This window comes from Littorina saxatilis, linkage group LG3 (assembly GCF_037325665.1).
Source record: "Littorina saxatilis isolate snail1 linkage group LG3, US_GU_Lsax_2.0, whole genome shotgun sequence".
In the NCBI taxonomy this organism is placed as follows: domain Eukaryota; kingdom Metazoa; phylum Mollusca; class Gastropoda; order Littorinimorpha; family Littorinidae; genus Littorina; species Littorina saxatilis.
The window spans coordinates 9,587,831-9,611,564 of record NC_090247.1 but is presented as its reverse complement, the minus strand read 5'-3'; the positions used below and the strand labels follow the sequence as shown (position 1 = coordinate 9,611,564).

Genomic DNA, 23,734 nt, shown 5'->3' with positions numbered 1-23,734 from the left:
CTGGTAGCTTCATCCCCAAGGAGGAAACAGCTACCTGCAACACCCCATCCTGGTACTCAGTTTGGAATGAAAAGTTTGACAAGACTTTTAGTTTCATTCATTGTTAAGCAGTTAAAAGCACCCTGGCCGTGTGTCAACCTCTGTCTGCCTTCTCTTCTTGGAAGGATAAGAAAATGTATGGATAAGCTTGACTTAAAAAATAAAAAAAATCTTGTTATTTTTGTGTGTGGATATTTTCCATTCTCATCTTTGGTTCTAACAAAAGCAATACACTGAAAGCAGTGCAGTTTAATTGAGGGGCTGTCAGAATACTGACCCTCTCAATCCCAAGGTTTCTACTCTGTGTGTGATGGTGACCCCTACTACCAGGGTTCCAATAATTGCCCCCTATGTTGTGGTCAGCTGGGTCACTAACCGGTCACTCAGATCCCTGACCAAAGAGGGTAGAAGCTTCTAGTTCTACCCTCTTTGCTCTGACCACTGCCTTTCCCCCTTCCCAGCCCTAGGCTCGACCCCCACCCCCCTTGCTCTGCTGCTTCTCCCCTGCCTGTCATGCTGAACTGGACTGGTCAGTGGTGTGAAAGGAGTAGGGTGGGTCAAGCAGTCACTGCACAGGTTATTTTGCCTGTTGGTATTTTAGTGTATTTTGGTTCTTTTCCTTTATAAACACAGGCTTATTTTTTTTTTTTGCTACTGCTACTGTGCTAGTGTTTGGATTCACCGGAAGGCATGGTTCAGAATTGTTTGCTCTACTTTCTTAGCAAGTTTAGAGGTTACAGTGACCTAAGTTTCATCATGACATTTAACTTAAGTTAATTACACTAGTGTCAATGTCAAACACCTGCAGCCTTCAAGGGGCCCTACCCTTTATGGACATCATGATACTTTCGCCTCTGGGGAATCTTAACTATCTTCTCTCTCCCCACCCCACCCCTTCCAAGCAATCACAGATGGAACCCCCAATTTAAAGCTTTCACTCTTTTAACCTTCTTTTTAAGATTTTCTGTTGACCTGTGTACATTGTACCCCACTTCAAGGCTCCCTCTCCTTTCAGACCTCAGATTCTCTCAGACTTGTTTGCAGTCTTAAAATGGGGTATCACTGTACCACTAGCCTAGCAGCATTTCTGTAGAGCTATCCAGTGTCTAGTGTTAATGGTGTGGCTTTGGTAATCCTCTAAATTGCTGTCAGCACTTTGACATGTGCAGCAGACAGCTTGCTTCATTGCCCCCCCCCCCCCCCCCCCCCCCCCAAAAAAAAAAAAAGCCCATACACATGCATAAACACACATACACACACACTCACATAAAATCAATAATAAAATAATAAACAAGCAAAGATTAAGACAATATTAAAGAGTGTGTGACAGATAGAGCTGAGACAGACAGAGAAGGATAAGAATAAGGATAAGGCCAAAAAGAAAAACATGTCTTGTTTCCGGTAACCCGACCGACCCTATTTTTAAGCGCCGACCTTAAAGGGTTTTTTCGCTTTTGGCACACACAAAATAAAAAGGGAGGTAATCGGTCGATGAGACTTCACAATCGAAGAGACTTACCTCCCGTTTCCGTCGTCATGCAAAAAAAACATGGCGGCCAATGACACCGGGAATCCCTCTCAAGGGTCTGTGGCAAGATTTCCTCTTGCAGTTATTCTAGGAAAATGTGTCCACACACCTGACAAGAAAGTCACAGCAACATTTTCTGCCAATCTCACCGTAGCTGCTACCTTTTTTGACATTTGCGGCCCGCTTAACCCCAAAGTGTACTCTGCTCAAGCGAATTTAGGGCCAGGGGAAAGCAACATCCGATAAGTTTGTTTTGGAGTGGGGCTTGACGGTCAGCGACCTTGTAATAATAATTGTAACAATGTAAGTAAACTAAGGAAGCGTTTAAAAATAATTAAAAAAACACGTAAAAAGACGTTAACAAAACGTAAGAAAAAGGTTTTAAAAAAAATAATAAAAAAAATAAATAAATAAAATTAAAAAAAAGACCGACCGACCCTATTTTTTTTGGCGATGTTACCGGAAACAGACATATTTTTCTTTTTGGCCTAAGAAAGACATGAATATGGTGCAAAGGGGAGTGTGTGGTAAACAGAGAAAGAGGTGACAGAGAGAGATGAAGATGAATGATACCAGAGGCAGCAAGTGAATGAATGTGACAGTGTTAAAAGGGTTCAGGGGTTGTGAACTTTGACCCAGGGTCACCACAGTGACACTGATAGGGTTGTGGTTGGGGGAAGAGCATTGTAAAGTAACCTTCTTGGCAAACAGGCCGCTGATCAGAACCCTTTCACTAAATGAGAGAACTAGCAACAAGGGGGTGAAGATTATTAAGCCAAAGAGAAATGGAAGTGAAGAATGTTAAAGGAGGAGGGGGAACTTTTAACAGCCTTCATGATTAGGTAGTGAAAAACAGATGGAAGGGGAATTATCTGGGTGTTTGTTTTTTTCTTCTCCGGAAAATGTTGTCTATTTCTTTCTACTGAACTCTTCTCTTGTTCAGTTGTTACCTTCACCGGTGCCATCCATTTATCTCTGCTTTCAGAAATAATGAAATGCTTTTAGGCCCCCCAAGGCCAACAAATTATGGTCGGTAGTCAGTTACTTATTCATCTTTTGTTTTTTTAAATTTGTTTTAATTATTGGATTTAAAGTTTTTTATTTTTTATTTACACAGATATGTGTATTTCTATGGGCCGGAAATAGTGCAAGCTGTGTCCCCTGGGTGTCAAAGAAGAGTAACTTTCCTTGTAAAGTTTGGCTGTGAATAATTTTGTTATTGAAACAAAAATGAAGTGTACAATCAGAATCTAGCAGTACAAACAAGTCATACGATTGGGAGGAAATATAGGGTCAGTTGGGGAATCAGAAACATTGTAAGATGTTTGGTGGCTTGTTGACAGACCAGCTTTTTCGTTGGTCCAAGGGGACCATGTCGTCTTTTGTTTCATCTTTTATCGACCAAGGCCGAAGGCCGCGGTTGATAAATATTAGACAAAAGGCGATATGCTCCCCGAGGACCAACAACAAAATGCTGGTCTGACGACAAGCCACCAAACATCGTTTTTGTCATCGTTTTTGGCAACAAAATGCACATTAACCCACAGGGAGATGAATTTTTAAAATCCAACTCCGGGCCACAAAGCATCGTCACAGTAGCTCGATATAACATGTCAACCTTGTATGTGACGTCAAACGTAGCTTGTTGACGCTTTTCTTCCAGTCTGAAAATGTACAGAGCTGCGATCATACGTGTGAGTTCAGTAAGTGTTGAGCATATTTCTTTTCTTTTTAAGTGTTTGTGACTTTTCGTTGTGGATTTTGCGATTACAGAGATAAGTTGCAAATTGACCATGAGTCGCCGCGGTAATTATCAACATTGATTGGGTCTTTGAGAGTGAATGCTTACAATCGTTGTCCTCGGAAACACAAATCCAAAGCCGCGATGGTTCCACACATCAAACAATCAGCCTGATTGGCTTTCACTTTGACAATCCACGTTTCACCTGAAAGCTCAAACCCATCCACCACCTCGATTTATTGCATGGGAAACATGAGATTTATTTCCCAGGTGTTTGTGAATGAAAACTCGTGAAAATGATGACAATCTTTGTTATTTTCTTGGCTTTATTTCTTATAATCATAAGTCTGGTTCTGGGCGGTCTGAACTTTTAATAATACGCAGAGTAACAAGCCCTTTGGCTACCTGAAGATTGCAGGAATATTGAGATTGTGTGTGTCAAACAATTGCAGTATGACTACAAGGAATCACTGGTTCTGTACTAATTGCTTTGTACAAAAAGCAAAGGGAGCAAAATAAACACAGAAACAGCGTCAGGGGAAGAGGACGACCCCCCACGCCCAGTTAAGATTGACTTTTTCAGGGTTTTTGCCTTATAACGTCTGTGAATTTACACACAAAAAACACTTTCATTACCACATTTTTACACCGCAGTATGCTTCAACACATTTCCTCAGATTTTTATTTTTTTCTAATTTTCAGGACCAAGATTGCGTCGGCCCATGGTGACCACACCGTGCGGGTGACAGAAATCTCCACGGGCAAGTGTACCCACATCCTGACGGGTCACCCGCGTACCCCGTGGTGTCTGGCCTTCCACCCCTCGCACGACGACATCCTGGCGTCCGGCTGTCTGGGGGGGCAGGTCCGCATCTGGGATCTCAGGGTACGTACCAGTCACCACTTGTTATTCCAAAATACAGTGGAACCACCCTTTTAAGACATGCAAACATCTGGTCTTAAAGTGGAGGTACATTTACAGATGTTATAGACAACATCTGAAAAGTCAAGGTCTTAGGAACAGGGAAATCTTACATTGGAGGGGGTCACAAGAACAAGAATTTATTCCACCATATATAGTTATAGCCATTGGTATTAATTTGCCCTGATGTAGAAACACTCACTCATACATCCATACACAACAACAACAACAACAACAACAACAACAACAACAACAACAACAACCGGTGTTGATTCCATGTGACATTTTTCTGACCTTGCTCCAGTCTACCCAGCTGGAAATGGGTACACGTACCTGACCCTATTTAGAGCGAGGGAAGGCAAAGGCTGTGTGGGAGAGGAGATGGGCACCGCCCTCACAAAGCTGGCCCAATACAAGTTGACATCTCTAGCATCTCCCTCCCCTACAATCAAATATGGTTATTTGAATACCTTTACCATCAATCTCTGGCATAACAGCAGCTGTGTGTGTGTGTGTGTGTGTGTGTGTGTGTGTGCCTGTATTGGCGTTAGGCGGTAATTACTGGTATTTTACCGGTTGAAATGAGAAAATACCGGAAACAAAATGGTTACCGGTTGATTTTTAGAACTACCGGTTTTTTTCGCTGGTAAAACAACAAAACCAGTACTCTGAGTTGGACTCTTACTGGTTCCAATGACCAGCCTACCGCTTTTTCTTAGACTGTTTGCTTCATAAAAGTTTGTGTACTGGTTTGAAAAAATACTGGCGCCATCACTGTGTGCATTTTATTAGCTTGTGTGTGTTGTGTGCTTGTCAACCGGATTGTATATGTTGTGTGTGTCTTGTTCACAGTACACACAGTGGTGTTTTGCTCTCAATACTTTTCATGAATGTATGTATGTCAGGTCAACGCTCATTTTCTTTCCAAGCACCTAGCCAATGGAACACACTACCTCTCCCCCTCCGTCAACAACAGTCCCTCGAATCATTCAAATCTGCACTTAAGACATTCCTTTTTTCCAAATAATCCATGCATTCTACACTGCCCACCCCCATCCCACCCTGAATAACTGTACATATTTAATGGTTGATGGTGTGTGTGTGTTAGTGACTTTAAGCCTCCGTGTGTGTGAATGAGTGTATGTGCGCCTTGAGTCGTCTGTTGGTGAGATATGTGCGCGTTATAAATATTCGTATTATTATTATTATTATGTATGTTTGTTTATTGATATGGGGTTCCACTGGAGCAGTAAGTTTCAACCTGTGATCATTACGTGTTGTGTTCAGGGAGGAGGCAGTGAGGTGTTCCACTCGGACAGTAATTCCTTGATAGCGTCGCTGACCTTTCACCCCATCGACCGGGTGCTGGTCTTCTCCACCAAGAATATGCTCTACTTCTGGAACTGGACGCAGCAAGAACCGTTCACCTGTTGCACCACCACCTTTGAGTATGAACGTGTCAGGTGAGGTGCTGTCAGATATGTATGAGTGCACTTGTTTGTTGTTGTGTGTCTGTGTGCGTGCATGTATGTGTGCAAGCGTGCAACTCAACTCAACTCAACTCAACTCAACTCAACTCAACTCAAATTTATTAATCCATATGGAAATTATATTGTGACAATACTCATTTCCAATCAAAAGAATAAGAATGCATAATAAAAAATAAAAACATCATAAGAAAATAAGTGAGTATGATTATTATGAGTATGATCACAGTCTCACTAACGCAAACAGTCATCCGTCAAGTCAAGTCTGCCAACACACAACTCACTCACACAACAACAACAGCAACAGCAATACAATTTAACAAAAACCATAATTCCAATAACAAAAAGACGTCCAAGAGTCCACCTCCACATCCACGCACACACAAGGTATACAAAGCACCACATGTCGACTAGAACACCGCACATTTGAACTACGGTAATACAGTTACTAAAAATACATACATTACAGATAACCCAGCAACAGAGTACAGTAATAATTATGACAGAGAAACATGATAGAGGCCTCTAACATGTGATTGGTTGAAAGCATGGATAGCTCTGGGAACAAAAAAATTGCATGTCAGTGTGCTTAGTGTGTATACCGTGAGGGGGGGGGGGGGGACACGGCAAGGTTTGTTCACCTGTTGCACCACCTCTGATACATGTGTGGTGGGGGGGGGGGGGGGGGGCTCAGCAAGAACTGTTCAACTGTAGCACCACCACGTTTGAGTATGAAAGTGTCAGGTGAAGTGTTGTAAGACTAAGAAAATTAATATTTATGTGTGACTGTGCTGTACACAGGTATCTGTGACAACAACCAAACATTTAATGTCTTACCTGTGTGTTGCGATATGGTGTTACAGGTGGGTCAAGTTTGACCGACTGGGTCACTACCTGTACACAGGTATCTGTAACAACACCACCGTCACTAGGCCGCCAATGTACGACATCGTTAACAGGTCAGTGAATCAATTGCTTGTCATGTGTTTGTGTCTTTTGCTCACGGATGCCTTTTGCCTGCTGCAAGCTTCTGTTACTTTTGGCTGCTGCAAGCTTCTGTTACTTTTGGCTGCTGCAAGCTTCTGTTACATTTTTCTGTTCAAGCTTCCGTTCCGTGTGTCTTGAATACTAATGGCTCTCTTTACTTTTTTTCTTTTGTCTGAAGCTTTTCTCCATCTCTCTCTCTCTCTCTCTCTCTCTTTCTCTCTGTCTCTCTGTCTCTCTCTTTCTCTCTCTCTCCCTTTCTTTCTCTTTCTCTCTCTCTCTCCCTTTCTCTCTTTCTCTCTCTTTTTCTCTCTCACTCTCTCTCTCTCTCTCTCCCTTTTTCTCTCTCTCTCTCCCTTTCTCTTTCTCTCTTTCTCTCTCCCTTTCTCTCTCTCTCTCTCCCTTTCTCTCTCTCTCTCTCTTTCTCTCTCTCTCTCTCTCTCTCTCTCTCTCTCTCTCTCTCTCTCTCTCTCTCTGTCTCTCTGTCTCTCTCCCTTTCTCTCTCTCTCACTCTCTCTCTCTCTCTCTCTCTCTCTCTCTCTCTCTCTGCTTATTATGACTATTATCCAAAGTATTGCCACATTAATGCCAATCCCTCCAACATTGGCCTTTCAGAAATGATAGACAGAGCGGCGGGGTATCCCATCCCAACTGGCAACAGAGACAGTCCAACCGACAGCGCTACGAGCGACTGGTCAGTCAGATCAGGGATGACCAGCAGCAGAGATTGAGGGACAGTACTGCCTCAGGTAAGGAGGAGGAGAACTGTAAACTACTTCTGCTCTGCTGCTGAAAATGTTTTTCATAATATTGTATTGTCTGGGTTGTAATGAATTTGAGAGCGAGTTGCTCCGAATGTGTTTTTTGAAGTTAAATGTGTGTATAGTTTTACAACAGAGGGCTTTGTTGTGGTGATGATGTTGCTGCTGCTTTGTGGGTGCGTGTGTGTAGGGGTGCATACACGCGTGAGCGAGAGAGAGTGAGATAGTTTTGGGAACAGTTGGAAGAGATGTGACTGGGAGAGAATGTGCAATGCAAGCGGGAAAATGGTGATAGTTTTGGGAACAGTTGGAAGAGATGTGACTGGAAGAGTATGTGCAGTGCAAGCGGGAAAATGGGGATAGTTTTGGGAACAGTTGGAAGAGATGTGACTGGAAGAGTAAGTGCAATGCAAGCGGGAAAATGGGGATAGTTTTGGGAACAATTGGAAGAGATGTGACTGGGAGAGTATGTGCAATGCAAGCGGGCAAATGGTGATAGTTTTGGGAACAGTTGGAAGAGATGTGACTGGAAGAGTATGTGCAATGCAAGCGGGCAAATGGTGATAGTTTTGGGAACAGTTGAAAGAGATGTGACTGGGAGAGTATGTGCAATGCAAGCGGGCAAATGGTGATAGTTTTGGGAACAGTTGGAAGAGATGTGACTGGAAGAGTATGTGCAATGCAAGCGGGAAAATGGTGATAGTTTTGGGAACAGTTGGAAGAGATGTGACTGGAAGAGTATGTGCAATGCAAGCGGGCAAATGGTGATAGTTTTGACTTGTGCTAAGACCTCCACACCAGAACATTGTGTCAACATACAGTATATTCTCTCAACTTTCTCTGCTGCTCAAATTTCCAATGAATGATCTGTGTTTTGTGCAGAGAGACCGAGATCGCCTGTGCATGAAGACCGGCTGAGACAGGCGTACGACTACGCTCGGTACGTGACCAGTCACTCGCGGGACAACTACAGCTGGATACAGCTCAGCCGACGTCGTGCCGCTCGTAGAGGGGGAGCTGTCGATGTGGATGAATCCGCCAACAGGTGAAGGAGAACTTTCTATTTTCTTCATCACTTTGAGTAAATAACTGGATTTGCAACAGTCACAAAGGCATACCTCAGTCCATGTCTGGCCACTCGAGATGGGTAGAACTCGTGTCAGGCGTTAAGGTTCACCCCTGAGTCAGAATGCAGATACAATGGAAAGTGTTTAGTTGGGTGGACTGTAAACATCTAACCAGACAAGAAGAAGAAAATAAGTTGCTGAGGTTTCTCAGCATTGTTATTTTATGGTGTGTTTTTTATACCTCTCGCTGCCTATAGGCCCATTGCAGAAACTCAAGTTATCAACAGCATTTCTACTCGGCGCGCGCGGTATGAGAATCACGGGTCGTAACTCTCTGGAATTGGTCACCCGCCGCCATGTTGGATGGCTTGCACGATCTCTGACAGTGCTTGAGCGTTGGGTGGCGACTCGACAAAAGTGAAAATGACACGTTGTGTGGCATAGGGGGTAAAAATCAAGGGTCTGCCAAACCCGGCAAATGCAGTAGGCAGCCCAGAGATCCCTAAGTACCTCTCCCAATTGTAGTACTTTTCGGCAATATTTACAGTTTCAAATTGCTAGGATAGCTTCTTTGTGGTTTTAGAGAGGTGTTCTGGGGAAACTGAAAGGTAGCCTCGTCAGGGGACAACTATTCAAACCCATATCCTCATTATTTTGATTCTCAATTGAGAATAATCATTTATAGATGACTATTATTCATTTCCCTTTTTAGGATGTACTTGCACGTACTGGTGGTTTATTACCCAAATGTCCTCACAGTGACTGAGGCTTATATAAGGCTCGGTGATTCGTGTATTTGTTTGTTCAGCCCTTTTCTTTCTTGTGTTTATTCACAAGAAGAAAAACAATAAAGATAATCATTTATGTATGATTTATGGTGGGATTTTTCCTCCATGGTGTGTACTAGGATGTATTGTACTAAATGTACTGTGGTCGTATATTAACGGGTTATATTCCCCGTATGTGTACTATGCGTACGTACAGGTTCATTGGAGGGAGGGTGTAATAGTTGTTTGTTTGGTTTAGCAACGAGACAATTCATCCCTTTTTGGAAGATGAGGGTGGTCCGCCCGAGGGCAGACCGGGTTGTAGGTTCGGGACAATAGATTGACTATTGTCGTTTAGGCAGCTTAGGGATTCTGTTTCGGTTCGCTGAGTGGTCGTGTGGCCGTTTTCGCTGTTGGTTACGGCGCTCGCGCCTTTCCCTGTCTGCATACACAGTGAAATACGCAAAAAGAACAAGAGTGCAATGAAGAAAACTAACAAAGACGGCATCCAATATGGCGGCGCGAAGAGAGTATGAGCGGAGTTGTGCCCCTTAGGGCTAAAGCTAGCCGATCCATTTGATAACGTCACGCCGAGTAAGAAGAATGAATTGGACCTATAGGACATCAGTTGACATTCAGGGTAACTTGCTTCAATGGAAAACAAACAGTTTAGTTATCAATAACTCTGGAAGAAAAAGAAAAAAAACAATGTGTGCGTGTGTGGCGTATTCATTTCTACATCAAGGGCACACTGTAAATTGTCAAGCCATGTAAATACAGGTAACACTTTGTATGCAACTACTTACTGGTAGCGAAGAGGTTAACACTTTCTACCCCACGGATGTTGACCAAGGTTTTTTTTAGCCGAGACCAGCTGTGCTGCAGCAGGTAATTCAGAATTGTAGTAACTGTGTATCAACACGCTGGAATGCAGGCGTTAGATGGACGTTACAGGAAGCGACTGAAGCTAACAGTCTGAGCGGATATATCCGTACCTGGTCAGATAGAGCAATATGAGTGGGTACGGATATATCCGTACCTGGGAGACAATGAGTTAAGGGGGCTGCCAAGACCATTTCATCCTCCTGATTTTAACACTGTTATCTGTCCCCACAGGCCTGCAGCGCGCTACTCCATGTTCAGCTGGGGATCCCATGTGCCGCAGCCCGGCGCCAACAGCCCCCCTCCCCGCCCCCTGCCAGACTCCAACCGGTCAGAGTCTGACCACGACACTCAGGACTCAACCCACGACGCTGACCAGCACAGAAACCTTGGTACTGACCAGCAGGTGAGGAGAGTTGTGTTGTGAACACTGGTGTGTGTATGGGTGACACTGTGCTTCCACACTATATTGCTACTTTGTTCTTACTTCAGTTATCTGTTAAAATGTAGACAATTTTAGTTAGTCCCTCTTTCGGGCGAGGGCTGGATGTTAAAAAAGCAGATAACTGCTTAATCTATTACCCAAGTTAAATAAAGAATTGTCATTGTCATTAATGATATAGATATATATATACCATAGCGATGCACAGCCTGCTGGTGACCTAAGGATTAATTTTCTACTGCTGATATGTTGAAGTCACCAAGACAAACTTTGTTCTTGAAATTCTTTGTCACTTCCTCGGGAGACATGCCGAAGGAGTGAAAGAATTTTTATGTGACGCAATTATTCTCGTTATGACATCTTTTCAAACTTTTTTTGCTCCACTTCTAAAGAGAGGGCCCAAAAGAGACGTCTTGTTGTTGTTTTTATTGATGTTGTATGTCTTCAACACTGCAAAACATCTGTGAAAATCAGGTCTTAAAAGTTAACGAGTCCTAAAAGGGAGATAACTTGACAGAGCTTAACAACACCAAGGTCTTAAATGGGGGGTGGATTGAAACGGATTTTTGAAAATTTACAAAAAAGACCAGTACAAACAAGAATCTGTTGCAGTATTGGCGTTAACCGGTAATTACCGGTATTTTACCGGTTGAAATGAGAAAATACCGGAAAATAATTGGCTGCCGGTATAACCTACTGGTTGATTTTTAGAACTACCGTTTTTTTTGCTGGTAAAACAACAAAACCAGTACTCTGAGTTGGACTCTTACTGGTTCCAATGACCAGCCTACCTTTTTTTTCTGGACAGTTTTCATCATAAAAGTTTGTGTACCAGTTTGAAAAAATATTAGCGCCATCACTGTGTTGTAAGGTATCAAAAAACAAGAAAGGTAGGTTGTTGGAACGTTTGTTATTGACAAAACAATACATTCACAGATATTTCGGTCTTTTAAGTGAACAGACAAACAAATATTCACTTGTCTGTTCACTTAAAAGACCGTTGGGTCGAAATATCTGTGAATGTATTGTTTTGTCAATAACAAACGTTCCAACAACCTACCTTTCTTGTTTTTTGATTCTGAATTTTGGAACGTTGGCAGTCTCTTTGTTTTTGGATCTGTTGTTTGGTAGTTTTGCTGTAATAAAAAAAAAGTCATCAGGTTGTATGTGTGAATACCATTTTCCTTCTATTACAGAACTGCGAGACGTTTATATGTGAAACCTACCAACAATAATGATACTTTCTTTGTGTGTGTGTGTGTGAACAGGATGTTGAGACGGAAGACACAGACAGCCAGGCAGTTGGCTCGGGAAGGACGGGCAATCCTAGAATCACCTTACTGAATCGACTGATCGGCCTTGAGGCACGTCGCAGAGCGTCCCTCACCCCCTGCTCGCTTACGGCTACTAGCACTACAGTGGCCGCAGGTCAGGGGTCATCGCAAGCCTCGGCATCATCCTCGTCAGCTTCAGAGGGCGGCAGAATTCAGACCTCTCAGGAGGCAAACAACAACTCGGAAAGGATGGACGTTGATTACTCGGCCGACAGCGACAGAGACGCTCAGACCAGTGTTCCCAACCCTGGTGACGCCCTAGTGAGAGAGAGGTCTGTACGTAGCACCAACCCGCCCACCTTTCAACAGAGACTCAGTCTGCTGTTTGGTGACGGTGGGCCAGAGAGCCGTGCCAACCCCCCGCCATCCACACACATCAGTACCGGTGCCAGCAGCGTCCCCCCATCGGCCAGCGCTGGCCGGACATTGGGACAGGGGGAGGGCAGCGGGGCATGGGGAGAGATCGCGGCCAGGACAGAAGCTAGCAGCAGTGTTGGTACCGGTGCGTCGCCCATGGAGCGCACGTTGTACAGCACACTTTCCAGGACGGAAGCTAGCCGCAGTGTTGGTACCGGTGAGTCGACCACGCAGCGCGGGACGTTGTACAGCGCGCTGTCCCGGCTGAGCAGTATCTCCAACTCTGCCTTCTCTGTGCCCAGCAGTCGTAGCGGTAGTGCCTCGTCTTCCCTACAGTCCGTGCAGAGTTCCACGTCTTCCTTGAGACAGGGGCGTGATGGTTCTGTGTCAGTCAGCGTAACAAGTAGCGGTGTGACCTCTGTGTCTGACTCTGTGGACCAGCTGTCTTCACGCACAGACAGACCGGCGAGTGGCACAGAGAACTTTGCCTGGCTAACCACCGCTGTGTCTTCATCGGCCTCCACCGGCCCCTCCTCTCAGGGCACCACGGGGAGGTCAGCCTTGTCCACCTCCTCAGACCCTCCTAACTTATCCACGTCACTGTCTTCTTCTTCAGTGGAGGCCAACTCATCAGGCGCAAGTTCTGCTAACAACACTGTGTCATCCGCATCGGCGGCCAAACGGTCGTACTGTGCGGCTTTCACCCCTTCTTCCCTGCCCCTAGAGACAACACAGACCCTCGCTACCACCACGCCGACGTCCCCGTCCCTGCTGTGGTTGAGGAACCGCGACAGCACTCAGGGGCAGGCTGGTTCCAGCAGTATCCAAGTCCAGTCGGGTTCAAGCAGCAGTAGCCAGGAATCGGCTTCTGGAGCGTCCATTTCCTGGCGCTCCAGGCTGTTGCCATGGGAACAGGGGTCATCGTCTTCCTCCTCATTGGCCAGCAGAAGTTTGGTCAGCACTGACTTTCTGGAGGGCGGAGAGTACACCCCAGGCAGCGTGTCATGTCGCTACCTCCACACACAGCTAACGGCCGCCCCTATGGAGCAGCCCAATCTTCGTGCCTCCATCATCACCGACATCAATCGCGTGCGTCGTCTGGCTTATAACGCTCTTAGCTGGTCATGTGACTTTGACAGACACGCCCCGGGCTCCGACCGCTACGCCACCGGCCCTCGGGGTCGCGTGAGCGCCAGCAGTCGCTGCCCCGTCTGCAGAAACCCGTCGTCGTCACGATCTCTGAACCCCACGGGGGTCGATCGTATCCTTCCCCTGCCGACTGCTGGTTCTCCTTTGGGGTTCTACCCCCGGCAACGGTTGCCGGAGCAGAACTGTCTGCGGATTCCCAGCCTGGGGGGCGAGCTGACGTCGGACGGCACGAGTCAGACCCAGGGTCAGCTCAACGAACCGGAACACGCTGACCGGGGCACAGACATGGCGGGCTTGGGGCAGCAGGAGGGAGGGGGGTACGTGGGGGACCACACTGCTGCCGGGGAAGGTGAGAGAACATACTGGCAAGGCTGATGATGCCACTTAACCTCAGGGCCTAGCATTGTAAGCCGTTCGGCGTACTTTATGCCGAAATAACATCTCCAGTACGCGGAATTCGATTTGGTGTACGCCGAAACTGATGCAAAAACCTGTTATTCCCAAACGGTAAACCCAAACAGTCCCAGCTTTCGTTTTGTGCGCCGTTCGGTTCAATTCTCAATCGGTTTGACAGTTTGCTTGAGCACGCACTTCTTTTGGCATCGCGCGATCATGCTTTGTGCCGGTGTTTTGTGGCTCTAGACTTGAAATAATGTCTCGAAGCGACATTGTTGAATGTGGTCAGCCATTCAGTGACAAAGAATCCAGGTATTCCTGGAAGTGGGAATGGCTGGATTTCGTTCCGAAGGCGGAAGGCAAGTCAGAAGAAGTAATGTGCCGATACGGGCTATGGCTCCGAAAGGTTGCTATTTCTGTGAAGGCATAATTTAGTTGCTCAATCTTCTGTATAGGAGGGGGAGGGGAGGGGAGGGGAGGGGCATTTTAGGTACCCCCCCCCGGGTTAGGGGGAAGAATTTACCCGATGCTCCCCAGCATGTCGTAAGAGGCGACTAACGGATTCTGTTTCTCCTTTTACCCTTGTTAAGTGTTTCTTGTATAGAATATAGTCAATGTTTGTAAAGATTTTAGTCAAGCAGTATGTAAGAAATGTTAAGTCCTTTGTACTGGAAACTTGCATTCTCCCAGTAAGGTAATACATTGTACTACGTTGCAAGCCCCTGGAGCAAATTTTTGATTAGTGGTTTTGTGAACAAGAAACAATTAACAAGTGGCTCTATCCCATCTCCCCCCTTTCCCTGTCGCGATATAACCTCGTGGTTGAAAACAACGTAAAACACCAAATAAAGAAATAAAGAAAGTCATTTTAGGTAAAAAATCTCTAAAAAAAATCTTCAAATTCGGGGGGCTTTGCCCCTGGACCCGACTGGGGGCCTCCTGCGGCCCCCAGACCCCCGCCTTTGTAAGCTGAACTCACTTTTTCCAATGCTAGGCCCTGTAACCTAAAGGGGTGGAGGGAGGGGGGGGGGTACGTGGGGAACCACACTGTTGCCGGGGAAGGTGAGAAAACATGCTTGCAAGGCTGATGCACAGCTGTTTTTAGCTTGTGTTTTAGTTTGAGTGAAAAATAGCCTAGCAGAGGGAATAATGATAATAATAATAATAATACGAGAATTTATAAGGCGCACATGTCTCACCTCAAGGCGCACTCATACACATTCTTTCGCATTAATAACTCATGCACACTCATATTCACTTACGCATAAATTACATGAAGATGAAAGGCATCAACACTAACAGAGACACGGCACTCCAAAGTAAGCATGAAAAACAAAATAGTTTGGCTACAAGCAGCTACAGTCAGCACACTGTTAAGCTCGCTTGCCTGTTATACCCAACTGCTTCCGCGCTATACTGGGAGATTGGCCTTCTCAGTACATAGCACTGAGACTTCTAGCTGCTGTGTAATCTCTGCTGTGGGGAAAGGATGGGTGCTAAAATTTGCCTGCAGCTAAAATAGCAGAAATGAAGCCCTGTGAATAGCTGTGGATGATGCCACTTAACCTAAAGGGCTGTGGGTAGACAACATTCTTAAAATAACTCTTAAAAAATTGTAGGACGAATCCAAGATGAGACCGGCACGGTTGGCCTAGTGGTAAGGCGTCCGCCCCGTGATCGGGAGGTCGTGGGTTCGAACCCCGGCCGGGTCATACCTAAGACTTTAAAATTGGCAATCTAGTGGCTGCTCCGCCTGGCGTCTGGCATTATGGGGTTAGTGCTAGGACTGGTTGGTCCGGTGTCAGAATAATGTGACTGGGTGAGACATGAAGCCTGTGCTGCGACTTCTGTCTTGTGTGTGGCGCACGTTATATGTCAAAGCAGCACCGCCCTGATATGGCCCTTCGTGGTCGGCTGGGCGTTAAGCAAACAAAAAAACCAAACAAACAAACAATCCAAGATGAGGCTAAGTGAAAGAAAAAGAGAAGGAAAAAGTATGACTATAAAAGCAGGTTGTGTTTCATAGGCTTGCATTGTGTGTTCACTGTGTGTGTTATGATGTTTATAGTGTGTGTTATGATGTGCGCTGTGTGTATGTACAGATGGCGCACAGCACGGGTCAGAGACAGGGGAGGGAAGACTGCAGCGTGTGGAGAGTGACCTGGAACGTCAGGTAGAGTGGCCTTTCCTTGATCTCATGTCACTTCTCATTTCTCACCTTAAGAGTTACCTGAAGTGTGTTAGCTGAGCATCAGACTACCACAAACACATGTGAAATGCGGCTGAGCATGGGAGAGGGTATGTTGTATCTGAATCATGCAAAGATGTTTTTACACCCCCGCATGGCGCCTGCTTCAAACCCTGATGTTACCGTGACAACAGTGATGTTTCACTCGATGTGTTTGTTTGGGTGTGTGTTTGTGTTCGCATAATAGATCTCAAGAATGAACGGACCGATCGTCACCAAACTTCGTGAACAGGTTCTATACATTCCTGAGACGGTCCTTACAAAAATTGGGACCAGTCAAACACACGGTTAGGGAGTTATTGGTGGATTAAAATTATACAACGACTTATAGAGGCACACCCCCGTTGGTCAAAGGGAAATAACCATTCTCACTGCCACCAACTGAGAAGGTTATTTCCCTTTATAGGGGGTGTTTTTCCTATCGGAGGAATTTCTTGTTAGATATATATATATATACAACTTTGGTATTGTGCACAGTTGTTTCCATGAATTAAACAAAACTGAATTGGAATGGAATGGAATTTGATGTTGATTTCTCTTGTTTGCCTGTGGCACTCAGTGATTGTGTGTAAAGGATCCTATATGGTAAACATGCATACACATCAAATTGTTGAACCTATAGACGGGCGCAGTGGCGTGGTGGTAAGACGTCGGCCTCCTAATCGGGAGGTCGTGAGTTCGAATCCCGGTCGCTGCCGCCTGGTGGGTTAAGAGTGGCGATTTTTCCGATCTCCCAGGTCAACTTATGTGCAGACCTGCTAGTGACTTAACCCCCTTCGTGTGTACACGCAAGCACAAGACCAAGTGCGCACGGAAAAGATCCTGTAATCCATGTCAGAGTTCGGTGGGTTATGGAAACACGAAAATACTCAGCATGCCTACTCAACGAAAGCGGAGTGAGCTGACTATGCTCTCAGAGTATAGTGTGGGGAACCCAAATGGGCAAACGAGCTCACACGTAACCAGAAAATTCTGGAACTCTGAAGAAGAAGAAGAAGTTGAACCTATTATAGAAAGTAGGAAAAATAGACGCATCTCATTGTGTAATGACATCTGACCAAAACGCATGTTGAAAACGATTTCTACTTCATTTTACCACAGTTGTCAGAGAACGACGATGAGATCTCTCGCATTGAGAACAGCTACCTGGAAGAGATGGAGAGACTGGCCAGCGAACGACAGCGTATCCTCTCCACGCTCAGAGGCCGCAGAGAACCAAGGGAGCCCGGCTCTTCTGTGTCGTCATGCCAGGCCAACACACCATTGCAAACCACTGCCGTTACTTCTCCGTCCAACTCTGACTCTAGTCACGCTGTGTTAGGGGCTGGGAGTGGCAGCAGCAGGCTTGGTGCGCCTCCGTCACTCAGTGAAGTTTCGCAGACGGATACGAACACTTCTGTGGAAACTGGGAGTGGCACACAAACAAGTGCTGCATCTGTGTGTTCTGCTGATCAAGGTGTTGCTATTGCTCACAGTGCTCATTCCCCTCAAACCACTTCTGCTCTCAGGACAGCATTGTGTACAGGAGGAATCAGCACCTCCAGCTCTGTTCAGCAGACTGTGTCTCTTTCAACGGCAGTGATCGAAACTTCTCACAATTCACCAGCAACATCCAGATCTGATTCAGTAGCTGTCACTGTCAGTGATAGTTCTCACAATTCACACGCAACGTCCAGATCTGATTCAGTCGCTGTCACTGTCAGTGATAGTTCTCACAATTCACACGCAACGTCCAGATCTGATTCAGTCGCTGTCACTGTCAGTGATAGTTCTCACAATTCACACGCAACATCCAGAGCTGATCCAGTCGCTGTCACTTTCAGTGATAGTTCTCACAATTCACACGCAACGTCCAGAGCTGATCCAGTCGCTGTCACTGTCAGTGATAGTTCTCACAATTCACACGCAACGTCCAGATCTGATTCAGTCGCTGTCACTGTCAGTGATAGTTCTCACAATTCACACGCAACGTCCTCTTCTTCTTCTTCTTCTTCGGCGTTCCAGCACGCAACGTCCAGAGCTGATCCAGTCGCTGTCACTGTCAGTGATAGTTCTCACAATTCACACGCAACATCCAGATCTGATCCAGTTGCTGTCATTGTCAGTGATAGTTCTCAGGGCGTGAGCAGCTCAGATGGTTCAGCCACAACGTCACGACAACAGACAGACATAGCCAATCTCGGTCCTTTTCATACCCTGCCGGCGGCTACAGGAAGTGACAGCGATCGCATCGAAGTGTTGACCGGATCGGGAGAGAGCGAGACAATCTCGTTCAGCGAGCTGGCCCGACGTCTGGCCAACAGAGACGATGTTATGGTGGTGGGGAACCATCGCATGGCGCCTGCTTCAACCCCTGATGTTACCGTGACAACAGTGATGTTAACACCCAGTGCTGTGACGCCTGCAACAGTTTCTTCAGGTTAGAGGAAGTGTGTGTGTATCTGTGTGGGTTTGTATAGTTGCTTATATTGGTGTTATCCTTCTTCGTTGCTGCCCTACATGCCAACTGGCATTACGGGCAGTAAGTAAGTTAGTTATATTGGTGTGTTTTAATGTTGTGGTGTGTCCATGGCCGGTCACAATGTAATTTCTCATTTAGAGATGATAAAGTATTATTGTATTGTATTGAGTTGTATTGTATTGTATTGACAGACATGGGAATTGTACGCGAAATCGCGGATTTCCGCGAAAAAGAAATTACGTTTCAGCGAAAATAAAAAATTGTCCGCGGCAAAAAAAAGGTAAATTAAATTATATGTATACTATTGTCTCTCTATCCATTATTGGCTTACACGAGAACTATCAAAATATTGGTCTAAAATGCTAAAGTTCATTTTCCTTCTGGGGGTTTCGCCCCTCTGGTCTCTGCCCCTGTACCCCGCCGGGCCCTGGATCTCGGCCTATTTTCAGATTTTTTTCTATTTTGGAATTCCCATGCCTGATTGAATAGTGTATTGTATTTTATCCTACATACATAAGAGAGACACCCGTGAGATAATAATCGTTCAAATCACACGTGTGTATATCATGTAAATGAGGTCATGTCAAGCAAGTCTGGCAGGGACCTGTTTTTCCACTGCTTATGATGCCAAAGTCACCGAGACAAACGTCATAATAGAAACAAAAATTGCGCTTGCTAATTACCCTCCATGAATATTTAGAACTAACACGTCACGCCACACTTTCAGAGTGACGTTTCTTTGCTTTGACGTAATAGATTGCACGAGGCTTTAGAAGAGATCGAGGTTCCAAAACAAGCGTCTTTAATTTAGCTGCCTCGACTGCAGGACATTTTCAGTAAAATACAGTATGTAGGATAAAGAGAATACTACATGGCTTGCTGTTTCGTACCAGATTTACACTCGTTGCTTTTTCAAATAGGGACACAGCAAGCCATGTATTACATGTACCCCGAAATCGGCGTGTGCTGCCAGAATGGCAGGCTAAAAGCGGTCATACTTGAAAAATCCACTCGTGCAAAAAATATGAGTGAATGTGAGAGTCTTAAGTCTATTAACAAAGAAGAAGAGAAGTATTGTATTGTATTGTGTATTGTATATATATATATATATTGTATTGTATTGTTTTGTATATATTGTGTTGTATTGTATATTGAGTTATATTGTATTGTATTTTGTATTGTATTGTATATTGAGTTGTATTGCATCGTATAGTGTATTGTATTGTATTGTTATTGTATGTTACAGGGGAGCAGCGCAGCGGTCATTTACTGCGGTCCTGTCTGGTCAGCTCCAGTACCAGCGCCACTCATCCAGCCCCCGTCCCCCCTCCCCTCCCTCGACCCTCCCTCTCCACCCCCATCTCCTCCTCTGCTACTGCCGGGAGACCGGTGCCGCCTTTGTAAGTACATCAGTAGTTTTTTAGTTTCTGTTTCCCTTTGGTTTGGTTGGTAAAAGATGATGTTCAGAAATAACTGTCAAGGTTTTTTAAAGAATAAATTTCTCTTGTTTCCATAGAAACACTGATCCTACAATGTCACGTGTAGTTTACCTCAGTGTTTCCATGGAAACAAGGGACAGCAACTCTTCCACAACACCCATACTAAAACAGTTATTTCCGGAGTTCGTCTATTGTTGTTAGGTTGGGTGGTTTTTTGTTTGGGGTTTTTTTTTTTTTTTTTTTTTTTGGGGGGGGGAGGGTTAGGCTTATCCACTGGTTTGCATCTGGAACTTTTTGTTTTCATTCCCGGTAGCTCAGTTGGTAGAGCACTGGACTTGTGATCGAAAGGTCCCAGGTTCGAATTCGGGCCGGGACGGACACGGGTCAACTTTATGTGCAGACCCAGAGACGGAAGCCATGTCCCACCCCCGTGTCATCACAATGGCACGCAAAAGACCTTGGTCATTCTGCCATAAGTGCAGGTGGCTGAATACACCTAAACACGCAGACACCTGGGTAGCGCGACTCCGTTGCTGCTAGCTTTCCACTGGGAGGGAGCGACCCGAATTTCCCAGCGATGGGACAATAAAGTAATGAAAATGAAAATGAAAATGAAAATGAAAGATAATTCTTATGATGCAGAACGTCATATTGCGTTATTCAACACAGAGTCTGTCACTGGCATAGCTGTAGGTAGAGATTCGGGCTGGAAGCTGAAGTAATACAGAAAAGGTTTTAAGTGTGATTTAGATAGCATTTTATCACAGCTCAATGTTATGTATCATATTTTTGCATAGGAAGGCATTCGCTGTCAGGTATAAAACATGTCTTTGGATAGTATGATGTTGCAGCTTTTCTGAGCATAAGTATGGTTTTGCTTTAAAGTTACAACTCTTATTTTTGAAGGTAGAGCTTTAGACAACAACAACAAAAAATGTCTCTGTATGGTTCGCAAAATGTGCCAGAGGTTGTTGTTTTTTTTTAAGTTTTTTTTTTTTAGAAATGAAAAAAAAGATTTAGGGTCGGCGGAAAAAAATAGGGTCGCCCTACACCAACATATATTTTTGTTTGGCCTTAGAAGCGAGTGTAAAGTAACTGTTGTATTTAAACTGTGTGTGTAGAATACTGGTGCAGCAGCCAGCGTCAGAGGACCAGCCGGCAGCGTCAGGTCAGAACAACGCAGGCTCCAGTCGGACTCGCGGCAGTGGCGACGCTGATTGGTACGGCTTGGAGCAGCGCCACCTACACCCCCACTACTCTCGCAGCATCCTGGACGACACCATCAACCGGCCTACTGACACCATGCAGTCAGCCATCAACCGTGCTATTGCAGGTTGGTCAGCCGGCAGAAGTAGGTTATCGCCACTTTCTTTGTGTGTGGGGGGTGGGTGGAGTGTATGAGAGAGGGAGAGAATGTCTGTGTGTTGGGGAGAGAGAGAGAATGTCTGTGTTGGGGAGAGAGAGAGAGATTGTGTGTTGGAGAGAGAGAGAGATTGTGTGTTGGGGAGAGAGAGAGAGAGAGATTGTGTGTTGGGGAGAGAGAGAGATTGTGTGTTGGGGAGAGACAGAGATTGTGTGTTGGGGAGAGAGAGAGATTGTGTGTTGGGGAGAGAGAGGGAGAGAATGTCTGTGTGTTGGGGAGAGAGGGAGAAAATGTCTGTGTGTTGGGGAGAGAGAGAGATTGTGTGTTGGGGAGAGAGAGAGATTGTGCGTTGGGGAGAGAGATTGTGTGTTGGGGAGAGGGAGAGAATGTCTGTGTGTTGGGGAGAGAGAGATTGTGTGTTGGGGAGAGACAGAGATTGTGTGTTGGGGAGAGAGAGAGATTGTGTGTTGGGGAGAGAGAGGGAGAGAATGTCTGTGTGTTGGGGAGAGAGGGAGAAAATGTCTGTGTGTTGGGGAGAGAGAGATTGTGTGTTGGGGAGAGAGAGAGATTGTGTGTTGGGGAGAGAGATAGATTGTGTGTTGGGGAGAAAGAGAGGGAGAGAATGTCTGTGTTGGGGAGAGAGAGAGATTGTGTGTTCGGGAGAGAGAGAGGGAGAGAATGTCTGTGTGTTGGGGAGAGAGAGAGATTGTGTGTTCGGGAGAGAGAGAGGGAGAGAATGTCTGTGTGTTGGGGAGAGAGAGAGGGAGAGAATGTCTGTGTGTTGGGGAGAGAGAGAGAGGGAGAGATTGTCTGTGTGTTGGGGAGAGAGAGAGAGAGATTGTCTGTGTGTTGGGGAGAGAGAGAGATTGTGTGTTGGAGAGAGAGAGAAAGATTGTGTGTTGGGGAGAGAGAGGGAGAGATTGTCTGTGTGTTGGGGAGAGAGAGAGATTGTGTGTTGGGGAGAGAGAGAGAGAGATTGTCTGTGTGTTGGGGAGAGAGGGAGATTGTGTGTTGGGAAGAGAGAGAGGGAGAGATTGTCTGTGTGTTGGGGAGAGAGGGAGAGATTGTCTGTGTGTTGGGAGAGAGAAAGAGATTGTCTGTGTGTTGGGGAGAGAGAGAGAGATTGTCTGTGTGTTGGGGACAGAGAGAGATTGTGTGTTGGGAAGAGAGAGAGGGAGAGATTGTCTGTGTGTTGGGGAGAGAGGGAGAGATTGTCTGTGTGTTGGGAGAGAGAAAGAGATTGTCTGTGTGTTGGGGAGAGAGAGAGAGATTGTCTGTGTGTTGGGGAGAGAGAGAGATTGTCTGTGTGTTGGGGAGAGAGAGAGATTGTGTGTTGGGGAGAGAGAGAGGGAGAGATTGTGTGTTGGGGAGAGAGAGAGATTGTCTGTGTGTTGGAGAGAGAGATTGTCTGTGTGTTGGGGAGAGAGAGAGATTGTGTGTTGGAGAGAGAGAGAGGGAGAGATTGTCTGTGTGTTGGGGAGAGAGAGAGAGATTGTCTGTGTGTTGGGGAGAGAGAGAGAGATTGTCTGTGTGTTGGGGAGAGAGAGATTGTCTGTGTGTTGGGGAGAGAGAGAGGTTGTGTGTTGGAGAGAGAGGGAGAGATTGTGTTGGGGGGAGAGAAAGAGAGATTTCAAGAGTATGAGAGGGTAAGACTTTCTTTGTGTGGGAGGTGGGTAGTGGTGTGTAAGTTGGGGGAGAGGGAGAGATTGTCTGTGTTGGGGGGAGAGAGAGAGAGATTTCAAGAGTATGAGAGGGTAAGACTTTCTTTGTGTGGGAGGTGGGTAGTGGTGTGTAAGTTGGGGGAGAGGGGGTGGAGGAGGGGATGTGTGTGTGATCGAGTGTTTTTGAGAGAGAGAACAACTGTGTAGAGGGGGGGGGGGGATGTACCTGCAGCAAGAGATTTCAACAGTATGTGTAGGTAAGGTGTGTGTATGAGTGAGAAAGAGAGGCAGAGACCATGAGAGAGTGAGATATGGAGGGAATCTGTGTGTGAGTGAGAAAGAGAGGCAGAGACCATGAGAGAGTGAGATATGGAGGGAGTGTGTGTGTGAGTGAGTGAGAAAGAGAGGCAGAGACCATGAGAGAGTGAGATATGGAGGGAGTGTGTGTGTGAGTGTGTGTGTGAGTGAGAAAGAGAGGCAGAGACCATGAGAGAGTGAGATATGGAGGGTGTGTGTGTGTGTGTGTGAGTGAGAAAGAGAGGCAGAGACCATGAGAGAGTGAGATATGGAGGGTGTGTGTGTGTGTGTGTGAGTGAGAAAGAGAGGCAGAGACCATGAGAGAGTGAGATATGGAGTGTGTGTGTGTGTGTGTGTGAGTGAGAAAGAGAGGCAGAGACCATGAGAGAGTGATATATGGAGGGAGTGT

At 45.8% G+C, this 23,734-nt stretch overlaps 1 protein-coding gene across 1 annotated transcript in view; it reads left to right on the top strand.

Annotated features, from left to right (window-relative positions):
• The window catches only part of LOC138961092 (pneumococcal serine-rich repeat protein-like), a 40,315-nt gene that overhangs the window by 5,706 nt on the left and 10,875 nt on the right, over positions 1 to 23,734 (top strand). Inside the window, exons 4-14 of the mRNA XM_070332688.1 lie at positions 4,011 to 4,194; positions 5,518 to 5,693; positions 6,581 to 6,676; positions 7,317 to 7,450; positions 8,345 to 8,507; positions 10,413 to 10,584; positions 11,889 to 13,809; positions 15,959 to 16,029; positions 17,206 to 18,523; positions 19,812 to 19,965; positions 21,126 to 21,337. Coding sequence (XP_070188789.1) covers positions 4,011 to 4,194; positions 5,518 to 5,693; positions 6,581 to 6,676; positions 7,317 to 7,450; positions 8,345 to 8,507; positions 10,413 to 10,584; positions 11,889 to 13,809; positions 15,959 to 16,029; positions 17,206 to 18,523; positions 19,812 to 19,965; positions 21,126 to 21,337 — 4,601 coding nt within the window. The remainder of the gene's footprint in view (positions 1 to 4,010; positions 4,195 to 5,517; positions 5,694 to 6,580; positions 6,677 to 7,316; positions 7,451 to 8,344; positions 8,508 to 10,412; positions 10,585 to 11,888; positions 13,810 to 15,958; positions 16,030 to 17,205; positions 18,524 to 19,811; positions 19,966 to 21,125; positions 21,338 to 23,734) is intronic.